General features: G+C 34.0%; 1 protein-coding gene across 6 annotated transcripts in view; it reads right to left on the bottom strand.

Annotated features, from left to right (window-relative positions):
* Window positions 1–18,617, bottom strand: part of NBEA (neurobeachin) — a 428,967-nt gene that overhangs the window by 89,554 nt on the left and 320,796 nt on the right. For all 6 annotated transcript variants that reach the window (XM_070749903.1, XM_070749906.1, XM_070749905.1 and 3 more), the window contains 4 exons: window positions 18,167–18,284; window positions 16,616–16,718; window positions 13,221–13,336; window positions 8,886–8,998 (listed from right to left, as the gene is read on the bottom strand). In XM_070749903.1, coding sequence (XP_070606004.1) covers window positions 8,886–8,998; window positions 13,221–13,336; window positions 16,616–16,718; window positions 18,167–18,284 — 450 coding nt within the window. The remainder of the gene's footprint in view (window positions 1–8,885; window positions 8,999–13,220; window positions 13,337–16,615; window positions 16,719–18,166; window positions 18,285–18,617) is intronic.

Raw genomic sequence — 18,617 nt, 5'->3', positions numbered from 1 at the left:
TTAAAACTGGCTCATGGGGAGAGCAGAGGGGGCGGTGCTCAATTAATATGTAAATTTTAACTCAGTCTCTACCAATAGGATTGGAGAAATACCCATGTTGGACTCTCCTTCCAGATGCAGTGGAGAAAAAGAGGTTTTAACCAACACTGTACAGCAGAAAGCTCAACTTAGCTCAGTGCATTTCTTTGTATCGAATAACTATACAGTATTCTCTCGATTTTCGCGGGTTCAAACTTCGCGAAAAGTCTATACCACGGTTTTTCAAAAATATTAATTAAAAAATACTTTGTGGGTTTTTTCCCTATACCACGGTTTTTCCCGCCTGATGATGTCATATGTCATCGCCACACTTTCATCTGCCTTTAATAAATATTTTTTTTAAATAAACTTTAATAAATAAACATGGTGAGTAATAATCTAAATGGTTGCTAAGGGAATGGGAAATTTGCAATTTAGGGGTTTAAAGTGTTAAGGGAAGGCTTGTGATACTGTTCATAGCCAAAAATAGTGTTATTTACTTCTGCACCTCTACTTCACGGAAATTCGACTTTCGCGGGCAGTCTCGGAATGCATCCCCCACGAAAATCGAGGGAACACTGTACTAATATTAATAAAATAAATAAATTTAAAATAAAATCATTTTAAAGAACCTAAGCTAAGATAAATTTTAGGTATATATTTATTAGTTAACCCAAAATTAAATGTTAAAACAAATATGACAATAATGTTATGATCATACAGTCATTGTTTTACTTCATAACCTAACAACTTATTCATTGTTTATTTAAAACATACATCTAGAGAGACTCTTCATAAACATATCTACTATCACTTTGAAATATACTACAACTTAAGTTACTATAAATCTAATCAAAATAATGCATAGAATATATTGATTATACATTCCAGATACTTATTGAATTAGTTCTAGGTTGCTAATAAATGTTTAGTAAGTATGAAACAAACAATATTTGTTTCCGATTCTTTAAACAAAACAAAAAAAAACCCCTCGAAATGTATTTTACATGTTCCGTCTTGAACTTTATTTTAGTTTTAAGTTAATACACTAGGATTTTGGTTTCCCTAAACATTCTGATTGTTTAATACTTTGCTGTATCAAGGGTATGCTAATAGCTTTCTCATGTGTGCAAAATATTTTAGTAATCCCTTAGGATCAAGCTTATCTGATGCAGATTGCGCTGCAAGACCTCACTAAACATTCTTGAAAGGAAAGCATGACCCATTTCTTAATCTTTTCCAGGCATCTTCCAACTACTGGAAGAACAATAAAATAAATATTTACATTTTTCATTTCATTCAGGTTTCAGAGCCTACCAAACTTTTGTGTTTTCTTTGGTTCACTATTTTGTACAACGAAAGTAATCCCTGGAATATAAATTATACTTAGTATTAATTAATAGTTAAATCATCACTTTTTTTACTGCTTTACCTTCTTGATTATTCAACAAGATGCAGCCTAGCCTTGAACTGATGTAATAGGATTTGGTAAATTTCATGCAGCAAAGGTTGATGCTACATTCGATACAATTGCCAGAATAGCTGTTGAGGTTACAATAATAGGGCCTAAAAAACCCCTAACATTTTATTTTAAGTATGTTTGTGATCAGACTTGACAGGAAAGGAATGTTGTATGGTAATCACAGCGGGGATTGGAATTGGGAGTTTTACTTCAGTTGTTAATGACACATAATCCTTCATTTCTCTTTCATGACCCCTAAAATAGAAATAAGTACTTACTATGGGATGGTTTTGCCTGCTTCTTTCAATTGCTGCTTTCATTGGGATGCAGTTTCTTGGTGTGACTATTTTTATATATTATTTGAAAACTATTCTAGGAATTGTTTTGATGAAAAGCACAACCCAAGACATTCAAATAAATGGCATGTTCGACTACAGCATACTACTAGATTTCTAAAAAAAGGCTTTAACTATACAGTGATCCCTCGATTAGCGCGGGGGTTACGTTCCAAGACCTCCCGCGCTAATCGATTTTCCGTGTTATAGTGGTGCGGAAGTAAAAACACCATCTGCGCATGCGCGCCCTTTTTTCCATGGCCGCACATGCGCAGATGGTGGAGCGACGCAAGTTCGGAGGCTGGCAATGGTGATTTTTCCGGGCTCCTCGCCGCTACCCCCCGCCCGCCCGATTCGCCCCTCTCACCGGCTTTCTTGGGGCAGCGCTGGCGACAATGGCAATGGCAATGGCTTCCTTCCCTCCTTCCCTCCCTCCCTCCTTCCTTCCTTCCTTCCTCTCACCGGCTTTCTTGGGGCAGCGCTGGCGGCAATGGCAATGGCTTCCTTCCCTCCTTCCCTCCCTCCTTTCCTTCTCTCCCTCCCTTCTCTCCCTCCTTTCTCAAAAAGCACTTAAATACTGTACTGTACTGTGTAATGACAGAATAAAACCCCCCAGCCCTCACCTGTGTTTGAATTTCATTCACTCAGTCATTCATTCATTCATTCATTCTTCTTTCTTGGTCGAGATTTTGGCCAATCAGCAATGGCCAGTCAGTTTGGTGATGACGTATGACGTCATCGGGCGGGGAAAACCGTGGTGTAGAAAAAAAACCGCGGACTTATTTTTTAATTAATATTTTTTGAAAAACCGTGTTGTAGCGTTTCGCACTAATCGAGACCGTGCTAATCGAGGGATCACTGTACACCTAATTACAGGGGAGTAAATCTCAATGAATTTAATGGAAATTATTTCTCCTTAGGCATAGAGAGGAATACAATGAAAGGTAGATGTGTGAATCAGTGATTTAAATGCTTCTGTTCAATATCAGATGCCAACGATAGATTCTACTATGATTTTAATATTCTTTACATAATAGGTTAGCCTATTTTGATTTTCTACAAAATACCAAAAAAATTCTGATTTCAGCAAGCTTTCAAATTAATTTACATTTGAATCCTGCTCCTGAATATTAATTTTTTGAAAGCACACCCTGTTCTTTTAACTATTTATTTATTAATTATTTATGCTGCCCATCTCCCCTACCAAGAGGTGGCTATAACTCTATAGATTAAATCAGTAAGTGTAATGTGTGGTGGATGCTCAGACTAAGCTGCATCATTTATATGAAGATGTTATGACATTCTTATTAATAATATTTGTAACCCTTGTCTCGTTTATCTATGCATGTGAACATAGTGTATTCTTCCTGTAGATCTCATTCTGTTCTACCTTCTCATCTGAAGGCATCTCTGAGATTGCCTATAGTAATATTTAATCTGTTCCCTAAACTCAGTATGCCCTCTAATATTACCTGTTGAGAACATACATGGTAGGCTGCTATTGTCTTCATGTTGTACTGGTGAGTTCTCTGCAAAATAGCATTGTCTTGAAGAACTCCAAGAGTACCACTGCTAGATAATGTAGATGCAAACTGGGGTAATTAACTACAGTGTTCCCTCGATTTTTGCTGGGGATGCATTCCGAGACCGCCCGCGAAAGTTGAATTTCCGCGAAGTAGAGATGCGGAAGTAAATACACTATTTTTGGCTATGAACAGTATCACAAGCCATCTCTTAACACTTTAAACCCCTAAATTGCAATTTCCCATTCCCTTAGCAACCATTTAGATTATTACTCACCATGTTTCTTTATTAAAGTTTATTTAAAAAAATATTTATTAAAGGTGGACGAAGGTTTGGTGATGATATATGATGTCATCGGGTAGGAAAAACCGTGGTATAGGGGAAAAAACCGCAAAGTATTTTTTAATTAATATTTTTGAAAAACCGTGGTATAGACTTTTCACGAAGTTCGAACCCGCGAAAATCGAGGGAACACTGTATTTATTCAATTTTGGGAAAAAGCTCTAATTTGAGGTTCTATGCAGTATAGTGTCAGTTTACACAAATATAAGGCGTTGTTGTTAAATATTATTGTAAAATGATGGTTAACTGTTTTTCCTAGAAAAACCCAGTTGACAGGACATCTGAAGAAAAATATTACTTATTACTTGACATTTGACTTACAAACATTTTCTGAAATAAATCTTATATATAAGTTCACAAATCTATTGAGGGATTCAACTATAACCATTTTAATTCAAATTGTACTAGTTTTTTTCTGTATGTTCACAAGCATGATATATAAATAATACTTATCATGTATTATATTATTTGATATTATATACAACATATATTATTTGGTCCAAGAATCTGATATTTAGTCTTTCTTTGATAAATCTGTAGTTCTCTCATATAGAATGTCAAATATTTATTTAATGATTTAAATGTTCATAGGACCTGATTACTGCTTCTTTCAACACAATTAGAAACAGGAATGGTAGCAGGACAATTTTAATAACTGTAAAGTTAGAAAATTAACATAATCATGCCCTCATCACCTCGAGGTTCGACTACTGTAATGCTTTCTACATGGGGCTACCTTTGAAAAGTGTTCGGAAACTCCAGATCGTGCAGAATGCATCTGCGAGAGCAGTCATGGGCTTACCTAGGTATGCCCATGTTTCACCAACACTCCGCAGTCTGCATTGGTTGCCGATCAATTTCCGGTCACAATTCAAAGTGTTGGTTATGACCTTTAAAGCCCTTCATGGCACTGGACCAGAATATCTCCGAGACCGCCTGCTGCCGCACGAATCCCAGCGACCGATTAGGTCCTACAGAGTGGGCCTTCTCCGGGTCCCATCAACTAAACAATGTCGGTTGGCGGGCCCCAGGGGAAGAGCCTTCTCTGTGGCGGTCCCAGCCCTCTGGAACCAACTCCCCCCCGGAGATTAGAACTGCCCCTACTCTCCTTGCCTTTCGTAAGCTCCTTAAGACCCACCTTTGTCGTCAGGCATGTGGGAACTGAGACATCTCCCCCGGGCATATACAATTTATGAATGGTATGTCCGTATGTATGTTTGTCTAGAAAATGAGGTTTTTAAAATATTTTTAAACAGTAATTTAGATTTGTTGTAAATTGTTTTCACTTTGTTGTGAGCCGCCCAGAGTCTGCAGAGAGGGGCGGCATACAAATCTAAATAATAAATAAATAAATAAATAATTAACTGATGGAGTAAAATTTTTAATTTGCATGGGAAAGTCATTTTGTTCAGTACCCAATTAAATAAAAAGTTATACATGGAAAAGCTTCAGCATTGTTGTAGTCAGATAGATACTTAACCAAAACACTTGGTTGCAAGAAGAATTTCTTGCTTGGAAAAAAATTACACTTTCATTTATTTATTTATTTGAAAACCTCAATACATTACTCCCTTTTCTGTAAATTAAAGCATAACATAAGTAACTCGTTGTGCTTATTATCTGCTTGTAAAGAATTTTGTGATTAATAATAATAAAAAATATTTTTAGCAGATTTTGAGGTGCTTAAACAATGGAATGATCTGTACATATTAGATCAGATACAAATCTGGTATAAAACTTTCCCTTTTTTCTCCAATAGTTGTAAGAGATATTAGATATATAAACATATGAAATTTAACTTCTAGTTCCAAAATCTCTATACCGTGATTTATTCAACGCTTGCTTCTACCTATCTATACTATAAATCTTGATCTAAGGTAATGAGCTAATAAATTTAAAACTAGTTCATACTCTTAACACAGCTCCACTATACACTCGCCCACCCTTCTCTTTCTTTCTTTTTCTCTCCTCTCTTTTGCTTCACCTCTTTTTTTCCCCTTCTTCTTTTCTCTACTCTATCCTTTCTTTGTAAGTCTATATGTTTATTGATTGTTATATTTTTATATTCAGACATATTGTAATGTACCTGGCACTAATTATCAACTGTTATTAATGTCTTTTATGTTTTGTATACTTGTAAATAAAAACTTTTATAAAATCAAAAAAAATATTTTTGGCAGATTGAGGTGTGTGATGTGTTTCATATCGGTTAATATTAGAAGAATTTATCATTAATGATGGAGCTATAACCTTTAGTATTTTGCATGATTGGAAATAATGAGGAAAAGGCCCATTTATATTTTAATGAGCAGAGATGATAAAGGATACTAAAGTGATTCCATATAATACTTCTATATAAAAACATTTTAAACTATTTTTCTGGGAGGAAAACAAAACTAAAATAAAAATTGCAAAAATATTTCTTATTTGAAAACTTAGTGATATTCTTACAGGAAGATCCAATCAAGTTGAAAATAAGCAGATCTCTCGATGGCTTGTTCATGCCGAGATAATCTATGGATCTATGACAGTGTCTTTCATTAGCTTTTCAACTTGTCAAACAATAAATGTAACCTTTGACCTTTTGTATGTCTTGAATATAACTTGAAGTCTCAAATGTCTAACTGATAAAACACCTTGACAAATACTTTGCTTTATTTTTCAAACTTACAATTAAATATATATACTGAAATATGAAGACAAATGCTGTTTTTTTTTAAAATGGAAAAGTTGCTTATTTGTAACATTTCCTGTTTTCAAATCAGAAGCTAACAAAAGCAGAAACCAACCTTTAAAACTGGTAATATAAAGCTGTATCTTTACAATGACACACAAAATTATTCTGATTTCTAAAACCAGACTTCCAAGAACTGTTCCTGGGGCTATTTTGAATAATTACAGAACTAATTATGTACTTTAAAAGTAACTTTGTAGGTCACTTCCTAGAAAAAGAGAAAGGAAATGCCTTATTTAAGGGCAAAAGGGCAGAAATAGCATATTTACGTACGGGCAAAGATGAATGTGTACTAGAGACCAGCATATATTTTAATCTGACCATGTTTTCAATTGACAATGTAATTATTAAATATTTGTTTCTTTTAGAATTATTTATTGATTTTGAACTATAAATAATTTGTTTAAAGTAAGCTCCTAAAACACTCCTCCCCTCCCCCTTCCATTCAATCATGTCTAGCAATAAAAGTTGATTTTCTGTTTTATAGTTCTCTTTTTCTTGTCAATTTCCCAGATTTGGGAAGTATCCTAAACAAATATCCTAAGCATACAACAGTTTTTAGCCATATGATTTGAAGAAATCAACAACAGTTTTAAAATCTTGAGATGAATATGTAATTAGAAAATGTTTATTTTCAATCATAGTTTTCAATCTCAATATAGCATATCTCATATTGAGATGTCAGACTATCTCAATATGGCTCCAATCATTCGGAATATCTTATTTCTCTTCAAAGAAATGAATGGAATATTTTGGTCACATGGGAATTTGATCTCTATGTCAATAATATATTATACTAGCTTAATTACACACTTTATTGAATTACATATCTACTGTCCATTGGGTCGCAAAGTCAGAAACAACTTAACCACTGAACAACAACAATAACTCATCTACTGCCCAAGAAAACCTGTTTGAGATTCAAGTTTAATCGTAATTATTAGACATGCACACTTTTTAAAATGTGCCATTACATTATTATTATAAATTATTGTTCTTTATAATTTGTTACAATAACAACATCAGCACAGTTTGAAGGGATGTTGGAGGTCTTTTAGTCCAACCCCTGCTTAGGCAGAAAACCCTACATTACTTCAGACAAATGGTTATCCAACATTTTCTTTAAAAAGTTTGTGTTAGCGCATTCACAACTTCTGGAGGCAAGCTGTTCCACTGATTAATTGTTCTAACTGTCAGGAAATTTCTCCTTAGTTGTAAGTTGCTTCTCTCCTTGTTTAGTTTCCACCCTTTACTTCTTGTTCTACCCTCCGGTGCCTTGGAGAATAACTTGACTATTTTGATATATCATGAATGTTGTACCTTAGAAGTATTTTTTATTGTATTGCAATGTGTTATGTTGTCATGTAATGTCATAAGTCTCATTGAACTAGAATAGTGTTGGTGGCACATAATAATAATAATTACAATAATAACAAGAACAGCATAACATCTGATTTCCTTTTCCTGTATAAAATAAATAGAACTAAATTTAAACTATTCAATATAAAGTGGTAAGAAAATCTCTTTTTATATTGAGCATAGGTAGCATAATAAAGATCCTGTCTTATGCTATCTGTACATTGCTAAATGTCTTTAATTGGACAAAACAGTGTGTCACAGAGCAACATTTTTTGAACCAAAGTACCTCAAATGGAATAACTTATAACAGGGGTCCTCGATCCCCACACCACGATCCACTGCCAGGCCATGGTTTATTTGCAACCAGGCCATGTGAGTAGCAGGCTGGCACAAAAGTACATGTGTGCAGCTCAACTTGTGAAAGCGGTGGGCCAGCACGTGTGTAGATGCACACACAGCTCGACTTGCACAAATCAAGTGGTGTGCCATGTGCACATGCTGCCCCCCACTTGTGCAAGTTGAGCTGCGCATGCGCGGTATCCTGCAGCTCGCGCTGCCCAGTTCCCCTTTCTCTCCTGCTGGGCCATCAAGCCACAAAGGCTAGGGACTGCTGATTTATAGAATACATCCCAAATCCAGAGCACACCACTGTAGTGGGAGTGAAATTTGGGAAATCTGGAAATTTGCTGGAAATCAGATAGACCAGTCACATCTATCGTGTTTCACCAAAAATAAGACGTGTCTTATATTTTTTTGAACTCTGAAATAGATGCTTGGCCTTATTGTCATGCCCTCAAAATCCCGATTAGGCTTATTATCAGGGGATGTCTTATTTTGGGGAAAACAGGGTAGGACTCCAATTGGATAGTCCAATCCCAATATAAGCTGGTTAAGCTGGCAAGAAGTTTCAAGTTGCTCTTGCTCACTTTATTTGCCTTTGGTCATTCTGTTTCTCTTTGTAGGTTAGCACATATCTCTGAAACAATGATTCAATGGATCACAGATTATCTGTGATAATTTAAATTGTTTTCCCCAAAGGTAGGATGCATGTTTTCTTTCACAGAATAGAAATAAGCTTCATTATTTCAATAAGCACACAACTGAAACATACCTTTGAAAGATCTCTGAAGTTTCCTGGCAAGGTTAGATCTAACTCCTCAGATTCATAATTTGTTAATACCCATGGAAATACAGGATACTGGTTGAGATCATTATAGGTACGTCCTGATAAAATAATATAAAAATATGGATGTTTGTTTAAACTAACAACATTATCAAAACAATTGTCCTTACGTCATTATGAAACATATTATATTTCATCTGATGGAACTAAATAACTACAGCATATGAAACTATAAGTTCAAGTAAGCTACCAATAACATATAATAATAATAAAAAGCCTAAACAAATGGTATATTGGAATTAGACAGGTATAGAAGCTTAACTAATAATAAAAAAGTGTGTATGTGCATAACCTATGTGCAGAATAAGCATATGAATCATGGTGGCATCTACCTATGATTCAATTTTCATTTAATATGCATCAAACATATTATACTGGATCATACACAAAACCCTGAAATGTGAATTCTAGGCATGTACCTTTACTCAGGATGAATTAATTCTATCATGACAGGTTCATTAACTGTACTTTACCCACTTATACTTTCTACGCTTCAATATATGGTGCCTAATTTAAAAAAAAAAGTTATTTACAAAATGATATACCTACCCAATTAACAAAACAGTATTTACATTTTAAAAAGAACTTTAAAAAGATTGGAGAAAATACAACCCCATAAATTAAAAAATACAAACTAAGACAAACTAAGACAAGCAAAAATCTATCTTATATAGTATAATATTCACTTAATAAGTACACATAAATAGATTTATAAATAAAATCAGTATAAAATATTATTGTAAAACATCACAAAATCTCTGCCATAGTAGCATATATTTTCGTATCCTTTGATAAGTGGATTGTACTGTTTTTTCCAAAACAGACAGATCATACCTTTTACTTATGAAGTGTCCAGTTTGTTAAAAAGACATCTCTATTCACAATCTTTTCGTAATTTAATCAATGTTCAAAGCAAATGATTATGTGGCTATTTTAGAAGGATTGACCCCATGCATGCTGATTTAACTTCCACTGGTGAATGCCACTGGAAGGAACAGCGTGATCCGCAGAGGTTATGTCTCACATTCCTCTGTGCACCTGCTTGAATATTTATACCTCTGTGTATAAAAGGGACCTATTAATCCCCAAGAGAAATCTTACATTTCCACTTATAGTTAGCAGCACAATGATAGTTAGGAGGCCAAAAAGGCTGATCTTTGTTACATTATCCCTGGTAACTTAAGAACAAATTTCTGCTACTTTCTCAGCTACATAATGAACTACAGAAATACACACATTTTACAATATTGACATATATAATTTACTTATACTGAAGAAGCAAAAAAAAAATAAATCAGTTACATTTAGAAAGATTAAGATTAAAGCCTGAATATTAAATAGTGCAAGCCTATGACGCTAAATGACTTGAACAAATAAAACCTAAGACACAGGGAAAAATGAAATTTCAGAAATCTTTCTTCGTTGAAGTAACTTTAATTAAACCATCCAATTTAATGTTTTTATATAGCACTTTAGTTTTGAAGGAAGGTGATATAGAGACAGCTGACAAAGAAATTATAACTGCAATTCCTTGGTGAAAATGTTAATGACAGCAAAATATTGTTTAATTAGATGATTGCAGCATCTGGATTAACACTCTTTAAAAGCGATGTTCCTGTGCTTGTCTGCTTCTTCACACTTTACAGACATTTTGTCATCTCTAGGTCATTAGAAAAGAATTTTTAATGGTTTTTCTAGAAGCAAGCAGTTCAAGTTACATCTAATTAGATGACAATAATAAGCCCAACACATGCAGTACCTAAATATATACATAATTAACCAGTGAGGGCTTGTACATTACAGAGTAAAAATGTGGAAAATGCTAAAAAGGAAGGGAGGCAGAAACAAGGGGGAGAAATGAGTCTGAATTCATTACCTGAAGATGTCAGTTTTAGACTAAAATGTAAAGATACTTTCCATACTAAATAAGGGAGGAATATTCCTCATCCTTTTTATACAATATGTCTCTTTCATTTATTAAAGCTTTCTCATCTTATATGCTCTACCTAAACAATAATGTTCATCTTTTCGAAAAAATAGTGTTTAGATTGCTTTTCTGTCTTCAATATTTACATTTATAATATACTAGGTATATTAATTTTAAAATTAACATTAAATGCATTTTGGTATGTAATGCAATAAGTCTGCTTATTACAAATAGATTCAAATATTCCAGTGACCAGTACGGTAATAGACAATTTATTTCAAATATTATACTCTTCTATTTTGTTTCAAAGTTCAAAAAAAATAATTATTGCTTATTGTTTGTAAAGCAGTGTTTGTAAAGCAGAGTTTCTGTGCTACATATTTTACTATTAGTGAGAAAAATAAAATAGTAATCTTTACTTCTGCACTACATAAATCAAAGCATCTCTGGGAACTAAACGTAGTATAATATAATCCAGTCAGGAAGTCTTAAGTCTACAAAACAAAGACAAAAACCAGGCAGAGAGAGCATAAAACTTAGCATGATTGATAAGTAACAGAGTGCTATGTTTACCTTTGGAAAAAACACACAGAGTTGTAAACATGATGAAATATGTTCAGTGACAAGAGGGATAGGAAAGAAGCAAAACCCTTAGAAACAGAATGAAATGAAAATGCAATTGTTTGTCAAAATAAGATTCAGCAGTGTAAAAGGACTCTGAGTTTCAGATCTAGTTATGCAAATGAAGATAATTTCACATTAGCAAAACATCTTAGATTAATAATTACAATTTTTTTATTTGATGGAACATTGAAACTTTTTGATTTGTGCCTTATTAAAAAGCACAGATAAAATAACATATGAGGAATATTTACAAAAGCAGGGCATTAAGAAATATTTTAAAATAGTTTCAGATATTTTGTATAGGCCATTTCAGCAAGAATTCTATTTATTCCAAAAATGAAAAAAGTGATATTAGAAACAGGACCACAATCATAACATCATTAAACAAGACAAAAATATATAAAAAAGTTTCCTTATTAATATTTTATACAATTTATACATTATTATTTCTACTCTATATTCTCCATCTATTGGAAATTATTTTGCAATGAAAAATTATTCATCAATAATTTCTATTGAGCAAACTTAAAAGTAGATTTTCCCTAACTTATTATTTTGCGATATAAAGTTTTATGAACGTGGTTGTTTTGGAAGTCCTATTGTTTTGTTGCATGGGTGTGTGACTCAGGGTAGAGACCATGGGGGGAAACAAGTCAAGAAGTCTGGGATCACAGGGATATGCGAGAAGTACCCTTTAGGTTAGAGGCGTAGCATTGGTTGGTAGTGATGGGCGAACCGAACCTGCACAATTCGGGTCCATACTGAATTTTGCGGTGTTCAGTATGCCGAACATGAACCCGAAATTTTTTGAAACTTCGGGCAAAGTTTGGGGTCGCGTTCAGCGTTCGGAGCTTTGACGTCACCGGCAGGTTGCTAAGGACACCAAGGTGATCACTTCCTGGATTCCATGGAATCCAGGAAGTGATCACCTTGGCGTCCTTAGCAACCTGCCGGTATACGTGACGTCAAAGCTCTGTCCCTGGAATCTCTTGGTGGGATTCCCCGTTCGTGTTCAGCCGAATTTTGCGTAAAGTTTGTCTGAACTTGCCGAACCCAAACACTGTTGGGTTCGCCCATCACTATTGGTTGGGAAAGGTGTCTGGGTGCCATGCAGATCAGGGGCGGCACTTTGGAGGTGGTATGAATTGGGAAGAATGAGGAGGGGTTCCTTTCTCTCTCCCTTTCTTTTCCATTGCCTTCTTATCATTACTGATTTATGGTTTTTAATTTACGCTATAATTCTGAACACACACAGTCCATAGTACTTAAGATATGCTGTAATTTAATGATAACTTCATTGAAGTACCATCTGAACTATTTTACTATCTTGCCGTTTATTTATTAGATTTGTATGCCGCCCCATCCGCAGACTTGGAGCGGCTCACAACAATTACTGCTAAGAATTGCAATGCAGCAATATACCGTATGTTTTTCCATAATTACTTTAAGTCTTACATTAACAATGGTTTGCTGACTCTCTAACAAAGCTTCAGACCTTGCTGTCAGTATAGCAAATAGTATAAAGAAGGAAAAAAAATACCAGCACAAAAACCAAATATGAAGAGTGACAAATTATTTTCCCCCCCAATATAAAATATTATATATTTTTTCAGAACTAATCATAAAGTTGCATTTACATCACAGATATAATAGTACTAAAAACTTTGATAAATTGAATAATATTATAAAGAATAAAGAAACAGAAGACTCACCAGCTATAGTATTGAGAAACATCAGGTATTCAAAATTGGAAATCTCCCTTCTCTGCCACCGCTGAGTCATATTGGAAGATTTATAAAGTTGACGAGGAGTAGCCAGCGAAATCCGTCTAGAAATTATAATTAAAAGTGGTACATTTGTTTCTCTACTGACAATTATTTGTGTTTTCAATCTCGAAATAATCTATGCTTTGTTGAAAAGTAACATTTTTATTGAAAGAAAAAAACCTTACGGACAAATGATCGAAGTCAATTAATATTAAGAACATAGTTATGCAATATTAAGAACGTAGTTCTAAATTTTAAAAAATCACATTTATCTATCCAATACAGAGTAATACATTTAAAGCCTTTTAATTCATGGACAGTTTAACTGGACAGAGTTGTATAGAATTGTGTTCTGAGATTGCAATCAAGAAAAGCAAAAAGTGATTTGATAATAAGCCTAACCTATCTTTCCCTGTCATCTTCATTGTTATCCAAGGATATGGAGGTTGGATACTATAATGTCCTGACTTTGGCTATCATATTAATGTTCACAGAAATGGTCTAGTTATGTGAATAGTAATCAGTTTAGATAGTCCACTAACTGAAGCAGAATATTTAAATACGTTACCCACTTCACAATATAGATTTTCATGATTTTGACAGAATAAATCATGAAAATCAGAAATAAAAATTAGTATAATTAAATAATATTGTACATGATTATGCATATAAATGATGTGAAACTGGATAGGCAGGAGTAGGATGACAATGTTGTTTTGCCAATGATGAACTCAATCTTCCAGAAACAATAATCTGCAAACTAACTTTAAATACCACACTTCGCTTCCTACTATGCTACAGAGCCCCTGGTTACAACATCACACATGTGAAGAACTAATCTCACTACTAACGTGGGCAGCCTCCAACCCACACCCTCTAATTTTTCTTGGCGACCTCAACCTACCTCATATTAACTGAACCCTAAAAAAAAGTTCACCTTAACCCATGCGCTCAACTCTTTACAACACTATTATTAATCTAGGGCTTGAACAGCTAGTAACAAGCAATACTAGACTTATCAATTGTCTCATCTTCTGCAACAATTTATACTCAATTTATGGAATACAAACAATAGAACCCTTTTCCAGCAGTGACCATAGCATGATTGACTTTTGTATCAATATACAACATTACAAGAACGATCATAATGAAAGTATAACCAATTACAATTTTTAAAAAGCCAACTATGGTATCATAGATGGTGACCTCTCATATCTTGATTGGCAAACATTATTCTCTTACTGTAATGATACTGAAGACTACAATATCTTTTTGCCCGAAATGCAGAGTCATTAAATTATATGTATCACTAATTATCACCAAAACCAAGAAAAATAAATTACCCATAAAAATAAGGAAGCACCAATCTAAAAAAAGATCCCTTTGGTTGGAAAACAAAACTGGCTACATTGCTAACTTTAAAAGCTGCTACAAAAATCTATGCCATCTGGCTGTAGATCTGTAGGTCAGTGGTTCAAATCTCATCACCAGCTCACTGGCCTTCCATCCTTCCTAGGTGGGGTAAAATGAGGACCCAGATTGTGGGGGCAAGATACTGGCTCTGTTAAAAGGCGCTATTGCTAACATGTTGTAATCTGACCTGAGTCTAAGGAGAAGGGTGGCATAAAAATTTAATAAATGAATGAATGAGTGAATGAATGAATGAATGAATGAATGAATAACAGGTTAAGAATTACTCAGTAATCTCATTCTTTTTAGGATTGAGCTTCAATTGATTGTTCTCATTCAAATTATTACCCTCCTCAAACTTTAAATTAAGTTTAAGATAAAAATGAAAAATAATGCTAGATGTCATCTGAACCCTGAAGACAGTTCAACTCAAATCTAGAAATGCTGGCTGGGGAATTCTGGGAGTTGAGGTCCGGAGATCTTCAAGTTGCCAAGGTTGGGAAACATTGTTCTATTCTATTCTTCTGATCCTACTCTCATAATATCCTTCTATTCTCTAATTCAGTGTTTCCCAACCTTGGCAACTTGAAGATATTTGGACTTCAACTCCCAGAATTCCCCAGCCAGCGTTCGCTGGCTGGGGAATTCTGCGAGTTGAAGTCCAAATATCTTCAAGTTGCCAAGGTTGGGAAACACTGCTCTAATTGATATATTCTATTCCTAAACTTTCACTTGACTCAGAACTTAAGGGGCGTGCATAAGTGCACTAGCGTGCCTCCTGTCCCCTGTCCTATTGTCTCTTCTATATCTCATATCTACTATTCTTCTATTCTAATCTTCTTACACTACTCTCATAATATCTTTTTATTCTCTAATTGATACATTCTATTCCTAAATTTTCACTTCTATTCTTTCTCTAATATACTTTACTCGAGTATAACCTCTATAACATTCATTGTGTATTGTTGTACATTGGGCAAAATAAATAAATAAATAAATAAAATAAAATAAATAAGTTCTACAGTTAGCATATGGTTGCTAACAATAATAGGGAATAAAAAAACCACTGACAAACTTCATGAAAGTGGAAAACAATTGCTAATGTTTTCTTTGAATGGGAAAATACCAGCCTTTTTGAGAGTTATGAGTATTTTTAGAGTCAGTGCTTGAAGAATGTAAAAGTTGTGTGAGAGAACAGAGCTTTTAAGGAAGGAGAAAAAGGAAAGAGGAGAGAGACAGCAAACTGAATGTCAAAAGAAAGTGCTGCTGGACTTCAAAGAGGCCTAGTTGTGACATTGCTCACTTTCCTAGCAGGGAACTAAGATGTTCCATCAAAGCAGACGGAAAGAAAAGGAGCTGTCCAAAAAAAGAGAGCTGGCTGCCTATCCTTCCTCTGCTGAAGCTGGTAATCCAGAATTACCTTTCTGATGGGAAAAAAGGAAAAGGACTTAAACTGCTACCTCTAAGATGACTTATCTTTTCAATTGGACGTTTTGTTTTAATTTAATAATTTGACAGACTGAAGCTTCAGAAGAGATTGCATTTGTTTTGTGTTACCCTGTCTCTGAGAGCTTAAAGAGGCAAGTATGACTACATTGAATAAATAAATAAATAAAACTCCCTACTCTTTTGATGTGTCCAGGATTTGTAACTGCTTGTTTGGCTTCCCCCTTTTTGTATAAACTATTAGAATGTTTTTAAAAAAACTTTATCAACTTTTTTTACACCAAGCAATCAATAGAATCCAAATCACTTGTATTTAACAATCAAGGTGAAAAAGTTGTGAAAAGGAAGCTATTTGAGGGTGAAATCAAATCCAGTTTAAACAAATCTAAAGATAATTCACATAACAGATTTAATTGCACTTTTATATATTGCTATCGCATTGCCCTGCTCATATATTTCCAAACAGAAAATCAAATACTCAGTACCTTGCTTGTGGCAAGCCATAGCTGGTTCCCACTCCAACACGAGGTAAGCTGTATACAACTTTTTTCACTGTTGCTTGATCAGGAAAATTAAACATTACAGAAGCTGCAGGACAAAGAGCATTGAAGGGTTAAAGAATTGCTGATATACAAAAAGGTTTTATATGTAGTCAAAATATGTTATCAAAAGCAAACAAAAGAACTGAGAATATAATCTGAGATGTAACCCAATTACTTTTTTTATTCTAATTAAGGGATTTTCATTTTTTTAAAATAAACTTTATTGATTTTCTTAAAATTGACATACATACAAACACACACTTAACATAAAATTGGGGTTGCAAATACCCCTCTTATTCTAGAGGTCAAATTGCGATACAGAAAAAGAATACATTATTAATATCTTTGTGCACAGAGACATATATAGTTATCTTAAAGATTATCTAGGCATCTGATGCAAACAAAACTCACACTATATATGTTACCTATTTACAATGGAACTATTCAATTAAAAAAAATATCCCAAATTCTTCTGATATAGAATAACTGTTTTAGAGTCAAAGTAGTGCAAGCTAAATGAATTTGCTGCATATAATAGCAATGCCATTGATTTCAATCATGTTTGAAGACTGGGGTTTTCTTTCCAAAGATTTAATTTTGGAGTGGAAAATGTTTATTCCTCTCAACCTCTGCTAATATATTTATAATCCTTCCTTTCTTAAAATTTAAGCTTTATCTGTAGAGGAAGAAAAAAACCCCAAGGAAAATTCACGGAAGGTTGAAGAAAGCTTTCCTTAAAATAGAGAAAAAATAAGATCTTTCTCCAATTCATTCTTATTGGTTTTGCCTAAAACAATCTCATTACTGCCTCAAGGTTGACTCAGCCTTCCATCCTTCCGAGGTGGGTAAAATGAGGACCCAGATTGTGGGGGCAATATGCTGGCTCTGTTAAAAAGTGGTATTGCTAACATGTTGTAAGCCGCCCTGAGTCTAAGGAGAAGGGCGGTATAAAAATTGAATAAATAAATATAATTTTCAAGCTATGTATAAAGCTACTATAATACTATATGGACAATATAGCATTGCATAATTGAAATATAAAACATCCCACAATATTTCACTTGATAGTCTCTTTATTGCACCTTTGCTAGGCCTCTACTCCTATTCAAAAGTCAGTACAAATTACTTCCATGTAGGAAATGTGAATATCCTAAAATTTACTGCTCAAAAAAAATAAAAGGAACACTCAAATAACACATCCTAGATCTGAATGAATGAAACATTCTCATTGCATACTTTGTTCTGTACAAAGTTGAATGTGCACAACAGCAGGTGAATTTGATTGCCAATCAGTGTTGCTTCCCAAGTGTACAGTTTTATTTCACAGAAGTTTGATTTACTTTGAGTTATATTGTGTTGTTCAAGGGTTCCTTTTATTGTTTTGAGCAGTGTAGTAATATCTAAACTAGAAGCACATTTTCAATTTCAGTAGTTACTATATTTAAATATTTTTTTAAAAAATCTTGCATTATGTTAAAGATATAATAAACATACTTCTGTTTGCCATGAATACTTCCAAGGCCGTATTCTGAAGAAGGTAACGTCTTGAGAAAACCGCTCGAATTTCACTGAACATCCATTTTCCATGGAGGCCTTCTGTATAAGCAAGAACCTTTACAATAAAAAAGACACATATTGATTCCTGTTTTTGTGATCTTGTAATACAAACACTTTATTTTTCCAAGGAAATGGCATTGTTTGACAACCAGCTTTCATTGAACCATATGATAATTCAAATTCTCCATTTCCTTTATATTTCCTTCTAATTCTGATTCTTTCTCATTCTTCCTTCAATCTCTCTACTGTGTTTTTCTGTAATTAGTATTATTAAAACTATAACATGGATATTAGCAAAACAAGTAACCCAGGGATAGGTTCAGTAGAGAAAGATTAGTGGTGCCCCCCTGACTTTTCGCCACCTTTACTTAAGTCTCTACTAAATGGG

The sequence above is a fragment of the Erythrolamprus reginae genome, chromosome 4 (genome assembly GCF_031021105.1).
Source record: "Erythrolamprus reginae isolate rEryReg1 chromosome 4, rEryReg1.hap1, whole genome shotgun sequence".
NCBI lineage: Eukaryota > Metazoa > Chordata > Lepidosauria > Squamata > Dipsadidae > Erythrolamprus > Erythrolamprus reginae.
The sequence above is the reverse complement of the archived record's forward strand: the minus strand, read 5'-3'. Positions and strand labels throughout refer to the sequence as shown.